This window comes from Ictalurus furcatus, chromosome 17 (genome assembly GCF_023375685.1).
Source record: "Ictalurus furcatus strain D&B chromosome 17, Billie_1.0, whole genome shotgun sequence".
NCBI classification, from domain to species: domain Eukaryota; kingdom Metazoa; phylum Chordata; class Actinopteri; order Siluriformes; family Ictaluridae; genus Ictalurus; species Ictalurus furcatus.
The window spans coordinates 13,959,126-13,972,614 of record NC_071271.1 but is presented as its reverse complement, the minus strand read 5'-3'; the positions used below and the strand labels follow the sequence as shown (position 1 = coordinate 13,972,614).

The window sequence follows — 13,489 nt, the reverse complement described above, 5'->3', positions numbered from 1 at the left end:
TTGGTTGCTTTACTAGAAATTTCCCAAAGCGACTCAAATATAAAACTTTATCTGTTGGAAATGATTACAGTATTATCTTATAATGCCTAAAAAAATTTTTTTATCCAGGTTACGTTTTAAATACTGTTATTTATCTTTGCAATTTTAGATTACCCTAATGATACTTATGTAGTACTGGTTTATGTAGTCTTCATGATTTTGTGTGGTGAAGAAATACTATGTAAAGCGCTATATAAATCTAAGGAAGATTATTATTATCAGTATTATTATTATTATTAAGAAAAAAAAATCTAACGAAAAGCTGGCGGTGTTCAGGCTGACCTCAAAATCGATAGTTCTGAACGAGCCGAGAAACTTAAAATAATCATGTACATGTAAAGCATGTTTATATAAATATGCAAAGCTACAAATAAACGTTAAAACTGTTTATGGTGCGTGTATAATTATTTTTTTCTTAGTATAAATCTACAGCATCTTTATTTTGCTGGGATATTTTTTTTATTACTGATTCGTTCGACATATTGAACTGAGGCAAGTTTCACTTTGATAAGATGTAACAAGCACTAGCTACCAGGGCAGATTTGTTTTAACAACACTCAAAATTCAGAACTTTTTTAAATAGTTAATACTAAAGTACTTTAAAATAGTTCATATAAAAATAGTTAATACTAACTTTTTTCCAGCAGAAAAAAATCCATTCCATTCCATTCACATAAACAATGGAAAAAAGGACGCCCAAATACGTGCGTTCATGCACGTTCCGCAATTCTGACCAATCACAGCCTCGATGAAAGTGCCTTCGAACGAATCAGTGGGCGGAGTCAAGACGTCACCTGAACGAGTGTGCTGACGTGCTGTATAGTAACCGTCCCTCTGGTGTAGCGGCCATTGTCCAAACGTAGCTAGTCATAGTTCTGTGGAAAGGAAAAGGAACGCGTTGGAAGAGAATATACATTTTCGAATTGTTTTTTTTGGTTTTGCGTTGCCTTAAAGCTCAAATTTGCGTTATAGAAGGTTTAACCGCTCTGAAGACTTGGTTATATAATTATTATTTTTTTTAAATATATGTATAAAGTGAGGTTTTAATTGTGCGAGTGTTGAGCTAGCCTTGATCTGAGCTCGCGCTGTCGCGTTCCAGCTCACAGAGGGTTTCATCAGCCGTGTTTCACCACACTTCATCAGATCTGGTTTATCTAAGAGCTGTTGTTTAAAGAGTCTGGTTTCTATTTAGATGGCAAGCTTCCCAGATTTTGTCAACGAAAATGAAATAGGTGAGTATATAAAACTGTTTGTTTGTATATGTATTTTGTATATGTATTTTTATTTTTAGGCTGTGGTACGGATGGGGTGAGGGACCGGGTTAGTTCACTCCTCACCGGGTATCATTGATTCCTCTATTACATAATTTACATATTTTTTATTTGTTGGACCCTTTAATGTACCCGCTCTGTCATTTTCACGTCTTGTGTGTGTGTGTGTGGCTGTTTTTTTTTGGGTGGGGTTATACAAAACTTGACGTTCAGTTTGTTTTTATGCTTGGAGTTGGACAGGTTTACCCCCGTGTCCGTTATCTGCTTGGGGTTGGAGCAGGATCACATAAAGTAGCATAGTGTTTATTTTTGTTGTTGTTGTTTACTTTTTATTGTCCCCCTTAAGGGAAACTAGTTTTGCAGCAAAAGGTAACAGACATACAGACAATACATAATACACAAACAGTATATAATATACATTGCACAAATCATAGTTCATATCAGAAATCTACCCATGAAGAGTTCATTAAACCAACAGCCACCGAAACAAAAGAACTCAGCCCACACCGGAAGCCCAGTGATAATGATTAACTGTAATAAACGTGTCTGGTGTGTTATCTTTCCTATCTGATGAGTGATTACTTCGGTTTAGTTGTGTTGTCCAGCTTTGGACACTCACAACCTGGAATTCTCTGTAATTGAAACCCACACATCTCTTCTTGGGTTCTGATCAGGTCCTCATGATAATTTAATCAGGATAAATGTGGGAAAAATATCTTATTCAAAATGACCACTTGTCATGACCAGCAGGATTTTCACGCTAATGCTGATGTATCTCTCTTTCTAGCTAAAGCTAAGTTCATTGGAGAACTTCTAGCTCCTGTGGTTCCCTTTGACCAGAAGTCTGGACGGGAGACATGGACTGTGGCTTTTGCTCCTGATGGATCCTATTTTGCTTGGTCTCAAGGACACCGCGTTGTACGACTTGTACCCTGGTCAAAATGCATGAGCAACTTGTGAGTATACACACATGCTTTTTTTTCCTCCTGTATATTGATTAACTGTGAGGTGTCATATTGAGGATTTATCAGTAACTTGTAACCAGCCATCCACAAAGAAAGACGTGGTGGTGTATGTGCCTGCAGTCTTTCTTGCCCTGTCACATTTGTGCACTTACATGAAAGGAATCATTGTTTTGAGACTGCCTCAAATTTACCCATAATACGTTACTCATTATTATGGCCTGTGCCTCTGGGCATTCTGAGACAATAGTGAAAACCATACGCCTGTCATAATCGTCTCTCCTAAATCCCCATTCAATCCACTTTTCTTTCATAAACATTTCAGATTGAGGAGCACTAGGTATTGTTTTTTGTTTGTTTTTTTTAGCTGTTTTTAGTGTTATGTTTTGGCTCCATACAGTGGAGTGGAATGTGGTCATTGTCAGAAATTAGCCTAGCAATTTCTCATCTTAATCGAGCCAAAGGCATGCTTATTCAGTACGAAAGTGAATAAGTAAGCACATTTCACACCATAACAAAGCCAAACAGTTATTCAGCCTTCTGCGGGTTGGTCCTGTGTGTGTGTGTGTGTGTGTGTGTGTGTGTGTGTGTGTGTGTGTGTGTGTGTGTGTGTGTGTGTGTGTGTGTGTAAGAGAGAGCGAGCGAGAGAGAATATTGCAGTTTTACTAAGAACAATGTTACCAAGTAAGGTATTTTAGTGAATCTTTAACATGGAGTAACTTATTAGCTCCAAGCAACCTAAAACAATCTCTGTTTATGGCATAAAAAAAGAAAGAAAAAAAATACTACAAGGGGTTGTACATGTCTGATGTCTATCATACTTTATGTGGCTTATCAGACTACATTGAGTCTTCTAGGCAGACCGGTATTGTTTTTCTAAGGTAACAAGGAGTAATCTTGGACGGTTATGTTTTGTGCCAGATGGAAATCTCTCTGGGCCTCATTAGTGTGGAGGATTTTAATGAATTGCCTTTTGTTTTAGTTACTGTCTCATTTATCTGGCTTGAGAGTGAATAGTCTCAGGAAAGAGGTAAAGAGAAGCTGCTGTTTCCTTACTGGCTGCCGGACACACGTTATATCATTAACTGGGTTTCTGCACCACATGCCCTTTCTCAGCTCACTAGCTCTTTGTGGTATTTGTGAATCCTGACCTATTTGTCAATTAGAGAGAAAGAGTTCCTTATTCAGTCTGTGATATTTGAAAGTTCATTAGTGCATTCAGAAAATATCTTACTCATGATGAATCTGCCTGTCTGAAGATCAACTCATGATCAGCTTCTTTATTCTAAAGCTGAAGAAAGTGAACCAAACATCCAGGTATCAAAGATACATAGAATGAAGGAAGTTTAGGAACTCTGCAGTAAATCAATAAATTTATATAAATAAAAACTATAGTTATGTCTCTTATTAAACGTTATAATACCGTTTTTAGTGCTGAATGTTTTTGTTTTTTAAAACATTAACATATTTTTGCCTAGTATCAAGTTTACTTAGAAGGATCTTATCTAGCATTAGTTACCTTTAACCTGTTTTTTTCCCCTCCCCTTTATTTGGCAACATACTTATCATGGCAAACAGTAATTCTTTCTTATTCTAACTCTTCTTATCTTAGCTCTATGAGGAAGGAGGAGTGGCTAAATGGCGCAGGACCCAGGCGTTTGTCTCGGCACGGTAACGACATTGCCTTGGTGCCGGGTGAGCCCCGAGAGCACACCATCGACTGCGGTGACATTGTTTGGGGGCTGGCGTTTGGCTCCTCTGTTCCCGAAAAGCAGAGCCGCTGTGTGAATATTGAGTGGCACCGTTTTAAATTCGGCCAAGACCAGTTGCTGCTGGCTACCGGCCTCAACAACGGCCGCATCAAGATATGGGACGTGTATACAGGTAAGAATTTTCCACTCGCAAACTAAGTGATTGTTGGTTGAACTCAAAAGTAAGACCCACTCTCTAAAAGGCTGTTTCCTCTCACAACACATGCTGTCCTAAACCAGTTATAGTATTGCCTCAGCTCTGTTTAGCAGAAGTGAACTGTAAGCTGTTATAAACTCCCTGACTGCTCTACAATTCCTGCATGTACCTTTCCCTTTTTTTTCCACAGTGGACAGGAAGAATAATTTATCATGAGTTTTGACAAGCCTTTTCTATACACTTGTGGATTTTTTTTTTCCTCCTCTGGGCCTGTTATACGTGGCATTCTTGTGAATTTGCTTAGCAAGGTCTGATACTGATTTTCAGTGACTTTTTCCTCAACTTCAACCAAAGCAGCAATTCTGGGTTGACTGTGTGTCTGTGCACTCGTGTGCAAAGGGAGGCGATGGCTCACAGAAATGGAATGTTTCCCGAGGTCGTTATTAATTGCCTGCCAGTTTTACAGCAGTTTCTTTTGTAGATGGGAAATATCTGAGGAGAAGGAGGACCCCACACCTGTGCCTCTATTGGTTGGTTTGGGTGTATCTGAGTGACTGCCAGCAATTGCTGTAACAGACACCACCACCTCCTTCTCGCTTCCCCAAGAGGCACTGCCTTAAAGATCCACTGCTTATAATCCCTTATCTCTGACTCACTTTTTCTTTGAACATACCATGTTTTTGTTGTACAAGGGTTTATTTGTAATGCATCTCATCCTGAATATGGTCCTTTTCGACAGTTGAAACTGCCGGAAATTTTAACGTTCACTTTATACTGATACTTTTTATGGTTGTCAGAAAGTGAGTAGCTGCAATTACTTAAGCCAGAGTTGAATTGTAGGGCTTTAATGTAAATTAGCTTGACAGGATTTCGCCACTGACTGCATGTCCCTCAAGGCCATTGACTTCAACACCTTGAAGGAAAAAAAGGATTAGTTGTGTCAAAAGGGATTCTCAAGCTAATGAGAGCTGTACATCTGTAGGGAGGATGGTTTACAGTAATAATCCCCAGTAATAATTCTAAAATTTTCCCCTATTGTCGGTCTTGAAGCCGGTTCCTATGCTGTTCTTCAAATTGTGTGTGCTGGCTGTGTCGATTCAAAGGCTTTCTCTGTAGAAGGAATCAATTGATGTGGACTTTGTATAGTAAACAGTGCTTGACTAAAAGTGCCAACAGTCACCTGGGTCTTTTCACGCCATTTTCTTTCTAATGTTTCTTTCTTGTTTCCTCTGTGCAGGAAAACTTTTGTTGAATCTGATGGATCACACAGACATTGTGCGGGATCTAACGTTTGCACCAGATGGAAGCCTTGTGCTGGTATCTGCTTCCAGAGACAAGACATTACGTGTGTGGGACCTCAAGGACGATGGTGAGAAGACATCCTGTTGATCTAAAACTGTAGGGTCCAGGCGGTATTCCTGGAAGTCCTTGGAAGACATCCTATCTTGAACGTTTGGAAAGGCTGTCACCTAGTTTTTCTAGCAAGCTCTATTTTTTTTTTTTAATTTAAATGGTGAACAGTTATCACATGTGGGGTATGTATTGACTAGGCACGCCAGTTATTCCTCAAGTGGATGATGAATGTTTTTATATTTTTATTTTACACCCTCCTTTCCCTGCAGAAACTCATCCGCACACACATACTGTATAATACGTGCCATATTTCATGCTCTTTTCCATTTCTGCTGTTTTGGAAAAAGAAAGTGGAACAAGATTTAGTTTCCTAACAGTTCTAACTCAAGGCAGCATGGGACCCACAGTTCCTCTTAGCATTTTAATTAAGCATGTTAAACTTTTGTTTTTCTCAGAATCCAGTTGCTATGAGAATGGATGGAAGCCATAAACATACAGATTATGCCTACAGTTTTCAATCACAGCATACGCCTAATGCAGTGCCATGTCAGGTCACAGCTCCTGATGCATTTTTTTGCTTTGCCATTGTAGGTAACATGATGAAAGTGCTGCGTGGGCATCAAAACTGGGTGTACTGCAGTGCCTTCTCCCCAGACTCCTCAGTGCTGTGCTCTGTGGGTGCTGGCAAAGCGGTGCGTACTTCACAATCCAATTTTCTGATTGGATGTACTGTGTGTGTTTTGAGTATTACTGCTTGTAACTAGTTGAATGACAAATCCATGAGAATTTAAAGTGAATCCGTACAAAATGCTCGGTGTCATGATCCGCTCTTACAGCTTTGTCTGTAGTTTTGCATTTGATGCTGGTTTTTTTTTTTTGTTTGTTTTTGTTGTGTGACTGACATTGTACATATTGAGCATACTGAATATAGAAATGCCATGGCATCATAATGTCCTTGGTGTCTATTTTCTAGAAAATCATCCCTACAGCTATCATCGTAAAAAAAAAAAAAAAAAAACATTCTCTAAGGAAACGTTGTTGTCCATTTTTATAAAGCTAAATGGTAGGTTAGTTAATTGTCACTTCACTTCCAGTAATTTACTACTTTTCTATTGTACTAATGGGCCTAGCCTGCTGAGCCCTTGTGGCACTGATTATCCTAAAATACGTGCCAGATGAATACGTGACTTTTGTGCCGGCCACAATACCTCAAATGCTTCTGGCCTCTGAGAGCTAGTCTAGCTCGCCCTACCGTGAGCAGACTGCAGTCGTTGTACCATGCGGTTGTGTGTCTATAAGTGTCTTGCTTTCCCTATCCCAGGTGGAGGCAGAGCCCTGTGTGTGAGTGGTATTGAGGGGAAGTATCAGGGGCCTCCGTGCTACCACGCCTCAGGGGCCTCCGTGCTCCTGGCTGCAGGGGCTTCCTGTACGTAGGTGTTGCTCCATGTCTGTCTACATCTGCTGTTGCAGTTAATGCTCCCTTTATTGTATTCTTCAGTATATCCAACAAGAGTTGGTTTAAATGATTTTTAGAAAACCTTCCCCCAACACTATTCCTTCTACCACATTTTATTTACATTTTATTCATTTGTAGTATCTCCGTTACCCTCACGTGTTCCTCCTCTTTAATTCCTCCTGTCAGCCTGAGCAGATCCTCATGTGTCTTGCTATATGTATAGGACTCTGGATAGTAGCACTTGAATCATCATCATCATCATCATCATCATCATCATAATCATTAACAGCCGCACATTAGTTCCCTGTGTCCTGCGCTTGCAGATTTGTGGGCCTCTGCTGGTGCGCTTTGGGAAATCAAATTCAAACCCTTTTAATATTAGTTGGTGGTGCAGGGAATAGCACATTGTCGGCATCTGTGAATAATGAAAGGGCTCTTAGTGCCTTGATCTGCTGTTTGGTGATTACTGCCCTTGTGGGGTTTATTTAGCATTAAACCTGAATATACATAATATCAGAATATCATGGAAAATAAAATAATTTAATTGTCTCTAAATGGTCCAATGGCCGCTGTTGTTCAGTGCCCCACCAATGATTTAATTTTTTTTAATACTGCTTGAAAAGCTGCTTGCAAATGCTCTGTTTTTAATAAAAATGTTTGAAGCATCAACAACCTGAAGTATTTTCAAGTCATTTCTTTGACTTGATGCTGCCCTCAGCATACCCAATCCATGCAGGGAGCAGATGTAGAAGTGCTAGAGGCTTTTTGGAGAACTGTAACTCCTTGTAACATGCTTGGTGCCAGAAACTCCTTTGCCGCCAGACAGACCCCGCTGCTAAAGCTTAATGCAGTTCTGGCTTGTCCAGCTGCAAATGTCAGGCTCTGCCCAAATTTAAAAAGCAGGCTGGGATCTTGGACACTGGAGCCCTTTCATCTCATGGTGCTGTGTAAGCAGGGGTGGAAAACTTGGGGAGCGGAAAATATATGTACTGTTCGTGTAACACACACTAACTCAGTATTTTCTCAGCTATAGTTTGGACACTGGCTATTGTAATGCAAATGTACACTTTTTTGCTCAAGAGCAATGCCTTCAAAATGAAATCTCAACTAATAAAACACTGGTAACAATGCCTTTTCACCAAAAAAATGCAACAACTAATTTCTAATTTAGCCAGAAACATAAACTGGGACATTGTTCTGGAGCAAATCTCTGTTAAGAAGCACATGGCAAATTTTGATGTAACGAGTTTGCAATGATCATGCTGTATGCTGCTGTATGTTGTTTGCCAAAAGCGTCAACCTTTTGGCAATCAAATGTTCTCTTCTCTTGCAGTATCTGTCTCTCCTCGTAGGCCTCCGCCGGCGCGGTGCGAGCCTATTGTAAACTCAAGTGAACTAAAACTCAAAGGGGATACCAGTGGAGTAACATTATGTTACCTTAAGTTACTACTTGTTTGTATATATTTTATTTTTCAAATTTTTTTGTACGGTAATTCAACTGAAATACATTTTGTAATGTAACTAGTAGTGCTACTATTCAAGATGAATCTAGACATGCATTTTAATTAGAATTTAGACATTTTGATAGTCTAGATATTTTTCAGTTGTACATCATTTAATGGTGTATTAGACACAAGTTTTAACAGTTAAAATTGTAGACCTTATCATTGTCCAGTGATTTTTAACTGCCTTGCTGTTTGAATGGCATGTGCTACCGTTTTCTTTTTGTTTACTGTACTGTGTAATGTTAAAAATGACACTGAGCATATACTTTTTAATTTGACCTTAATTGTGTATAATTGTCTGAAACCTGGGTTGTGCAAATGCTGTATTTGGCAGTGCAGGGAAGCTGGGCTATAACCAGTGTCTGTCTTACCTTACAGGTTTTCCTGTGGGACATGGATAAGTACACACTGATTCGTAAGCTGGAGGGCCACCATAATGATGTGGTGTCCTGCGAGTTCTCTCCCGATGGAGCCTTGCTTGCCACAGCCTCCTATGACACCCGCATCATAGTGTGGGATCCTCACACAGCCACTATATTGCTTGAGTTAGGGTAAGGCTTGGTATTAAATACTGTTTCATAACTTTTATTCTCCACCTGCCTGTAATGGCTACTCATGTTTCTGCTTGTTTTCCATTGCAGGCACCTCTTCCCTCCTCCTTCTCCCATATTCGCCGGGGGAGCCAATGACCGCTGGGTTCGCTCTGTTGCCTTTTGTCATGATGGCCGCCATATTGCCAGCATCACTGATGACCGGTAAATTTATAGTAAAGTTATATGATAAAAGATTTATGATAAAACATTAAGTTTGAAAGCACTAAAAGTCCTGAAGCATTAAATAATTGTTTGCTGTAAGGGGTGTGTGTGTGTGTGTGTGTTGGGCCTCTCCCTGGAGAGATCACATACTCCTCACATGACTGCTATTAATCATCAAGATGTGCTGCTCAGCGTCATTCTGCCTCAACATGTTATTGGCTGGCTGCAGGGGAGGGGTTTCTGAGAGGGAGGTGTATAGGGGTGGCAGGCGTGGTTCAGTTCTGGCTGAGAGGATAGGAGTGTTTATTACAAAACGTTTCTGTAAAACGTTCTTTACAGCATGTCTCGCTGGACAGAAATCTGCAGCATACAGAATAATGCTGTTATGGTCCTACTGATAATGTTCAAATTCATTTATTGTGACATACATGCATGGAGATGATGAAAAAGCAGAAGTAAATAGTCTAGCACCATAGTAAGGCATAAAGCTTGTCTTAAAATGCAGGTGGTTCTTTCTTTGCAAAAGTAGTTTGTGACTACCCCCTCAGTACTTGGGTATTAATCTCTGATCAGGGATAAGTCACTGGTAGTGTAGTGATCTGCATGATTAAATATGTAGTTTTTATTCAAGCTCTCACCTGCTGTGTCTTTTGGTCAGGTTGGTGCGATTTTGGAGCATCGATGAGAAATCTCCCCAGGCCATTGCCTCACTCACTAATGGTCTCTGCTGTGCCTTCTCCACAGATGGAAGTGTTTTAGCTGCTGGGTGAGTTATTACTCTGCAGAGTGTTGTTGCGTGGCTGCTTTTCCCTTTCAGGTGTTTGACTTCAAGATATCAGAGAAATAATTATTGTAACCTCAGTGTGTTTTAGTAGAACAAATAACCATGATGTGTGTCTTGATGGGAGTTATATTTATTAATTCAAATATAAATTTTTTTTGCCTCAGCATATTATAGTTAGTAATGTAGTATAGTTAATAAATTGATGTGCGATAAGTAAATATTAGTATTGACACATTGGGTGTGTGTATCCTGTGTGCTGACAGCAGTTTGATCTTGACATGAAGTTATGATTTAATATTGGACTGGTTTTGTGGCCTACATGAAATGCATTGGAATGGTAGGTTGTCAATGCAGGTTTTACAAGCTTTGCCTACAGGCTCTTTCCCGAAGCAGTAGTGTGGGAAACCTTTTGCATGACTGCTTTTCTATTCATAGTGTATTGTCTGAATTCAGACTGCAGAAAGCTCCACATCAAGATCAATTTATTTGTAAATGTAAACCAATGAAACTGAAATGACAATACTGGTAATTATCAGTGAATATAGCTTATAGAATTAAGGTTGTGAGTTCAAATCCTAGCATCGCCAGCCTGCCACTGCTGGGCCCTTGAGCAAGGCCTTTAACTCTCAACTGCTCAGCTGTATAAATGAGATAAAAGAGAAAAGTCGCTCTGGATAAGGGTGTCTGCCAAATGGCATAAATGTAAAGAAGTGATGGAGCCAGTTAGCCTAAAACAAGGGCTGTTAACTGTCATTTTAAAATATTACATAAATGCAGATTTCCTAAATATGTACACACTGGTGTTAACGATCAATCTGTCTGTCGTCTTCTTTCTTAGTTCACGCGATGGCAGTGTTCATTTCTGGGCATGTCCACGCAGCGTTTCTAGCCTGCAGCACTTGTGTCGCATGGCACTGCGAAGAGTACTTTCCACACAGCAAGTCTACGCACTGTCTATCCCTCAATGCACACAAGACTACCTGGCTTACAGGAGCTTCTAGCTGAGGAAGCACGCCACAGCACTCTGAAATCAATAAGACAACATTTGCAAGAAAAAGGCTGGGAGAGGGGATTGGGGTTGGAGACAATAAAACACACAAAGATTGAAGGGAAATGCAGTGTTCTTCTGTTAATAGGCCCCAAGCTCTACTTAATGACATCACTGTTTCAAAGGAAAAATTTTGTACTGGTTATAAAGCTGCTTGCACATTTCTTGTAAGTACTTTTTTCTTTTTTGGTTATACCCTAAGCCTTCTCATCTGCTCTTTCACCCATATCAGCTAGTGGCCTTTAGACAGCCTTATCGTCAACGTCACTTTCTTACTTTTTTTTTTCTGGCACATCTTGTGCAAAAACATATGGTGCAACTTTGAAGAAGGCATCTGAAATGTCCTCCTTTTTTCTAGAAGGGGATGGGAATGATTGATTGCTGACCCGAAGTAGTGTTTTCTCAAAAGTATCAGTGACTTGGGGAAGGAGATACAGAATCGAGAAAGTGTGTTAGAATGAAAGAATTGCATACTTTTTCTTCATGTACAGTGGTGTGTGTTTGTGAGATGCATGTTCGAGAAGAGTTTAGGAGATCAGGGATCTAGGCAGTGCCTCCCCTCAGTGTGCCTCGATAGCAGCAGAAATCCCTAGTGCTGTATGTCCACACCCAGACGCTGCCTCAGTAACAGCCTCTTTTTAGCAACCTCCGTAACCCTGACAATGTAGTGATTGAATTCAGTTCAAATTGTTTATTTTTTATCTGTACAGACATTTGTAAAGAAAAGATTTGTGTGCATGTGTAAATGTATGTATATATGATTATCTAAATTTGCTCTTCTACATTTGTGGGCGATTTTTGTTTTCTTTCTCTGCTGAATCTAAGAATGTCAGATGTGTCGGTTGCATTTTCTGTATGTATAATGCTCATGCTGTGAAACTCCAGAGATTGTGGCTGGACTCTGAGCTGGTTGGACAACAGGAAAGGAAGTTATCGGGTATTCACCAGCAAAAGCACTAATATTCCCTCTGCTCTAAACTGACGCTTCTTTAAAGGTTGGCAATTTAGCTATATTTATATATGGTCCTTGGTGGCCGTCAAAGAGCACACTGAAAACGGCACCCCCATGTTGGGCTTCTGTTATCTGAGTAGTTCTACCTCCTGGATTAGCTCGAGTAACATCTGATGAAGGCTCAGTATTTACATGCTGTTTAACACTAAGCAGTGTAACTCTGACATGATGTATAATTCTGCCTGTTCAAGATGATGATAGCCGGTTGAGCAGGATCAGTGAGAGTTACATGCTCGGTGTATGAGGAATGGTTGGGTTTCAAACAGTTTGTCACTTTTTCTATCTATGCGCAGACAAAGAATCTTAGCAATAAACTTTATTTGTTGTAACCATTGGAGCTGATGCCAAAGATCTCCTAGGGCACTCAGTATTACCTTTTTTATTTATTTTTTTTACCCCCCCCCCCCCCCCCCCCCCCCCCCCCAATCTGTTTCTGGCTAAAACTTGAAAATGGTGTACATACACTCGCCTGTTTTTGTGCTTAAGCCATCAGTTGAGCTAGTTTCCTGTTCTGTGTTTATCCGAGAACTGCATCAGAGCACTCTGTTAAAATCCTCTATATTGTCAGCTGTAATCACATGAGGTAGCACGTTTCTAATACATTGTTTTCCATTCTATATCGTTTTCAGCGTGATATTCTATACGATAAAAGTAACTGGAGTAGTCTTAAGAATGTAGGTTTTTGGTTTTATGTGATTATTTTTGTGTTTTGTAGTTGAAATAAAGACTTGTTTTCAAATAAAAATCTGTCTTATGTTGATTGTTGTATACAGTGCTTTCTCAAAGTGTGATTTGTGTTTAACTATGTGATGGCAGTGGAGATCATTAACTATTACATTTATTTGTTATTATAGAAACTTAAATGATCGGTCACTTGAGTGTGTAATGCTATTACTAATTTAAAGCTGAAATCTTGTCAAATTGAATCTACCAGAAAAAGATATGTTGTAAAAATACAAAATTTTCCCGTAAGATTCTGTGGGTGGAATAGCTAAGTTCAGAAAACCTATAATATCTCGGATACAGACATATGATGGTATAAACACTCACTGAGCACTTTATTAGGAACACTATACTAATACTGGGTAGGACCTCCCTTTGCTCTCAAAAGAGTCTCAATACTTCATGGCTGGATTCCACAACATATTGGAAACATTCCTTTGAAATGCTGGTGCATGTTGTTATGATTACATCACACTTCCTGCAGAATCTCCCTTTCTACCACATCCCAAAGTGTTCTACCGAATTCAGATCCGGTGACTGTGAAGCTCACTGAAGAACATTGAACTCAGTCATGTTTGTGAAACCAATTTGAGACGACTTTTGCTTTGTGACGTTGTGCATTACAGGTGAAACTCAAAAAAATTTGAATGTCGTGAAAAGTACATTTTTTTTT

General features: G+C 39.6%; 1 protein-coding gene across 1 annotated transcript; it reads left to right on the top strand.

Annotated features, from left to right (window-relative positions):
* The first annotated feature begins 864 nt into the window (after positions 1-864).
* wsb1 (WD repeat and SOCS box containing 1) lies at positions 865-12,511 on the top strand. Its single transcript, XM_053646375.1, has 9 exons — positions 865-1,271; positions 2,098-2,266; positions 3,885-4,156; positions 5,418-5,549; positions 6,125-6,225; positions 8,873-9,045; positions 9,136-9,249; positions 9,908-10,015; positions 10,872-12,511. Exons 1-9 carry the CDS (start codon positions 1,232-1,234, stop codon positions 11,032-11,034), a joined length of 1,272 nt encoding a protein of 423 aa, XP_053502350.1. The 5' UTR covers positions 865-1,231; the 3' UTR covers positions 11,035-12,511.
* Positions 12,512-13,489: the final 978 nt, after the last annotated feature.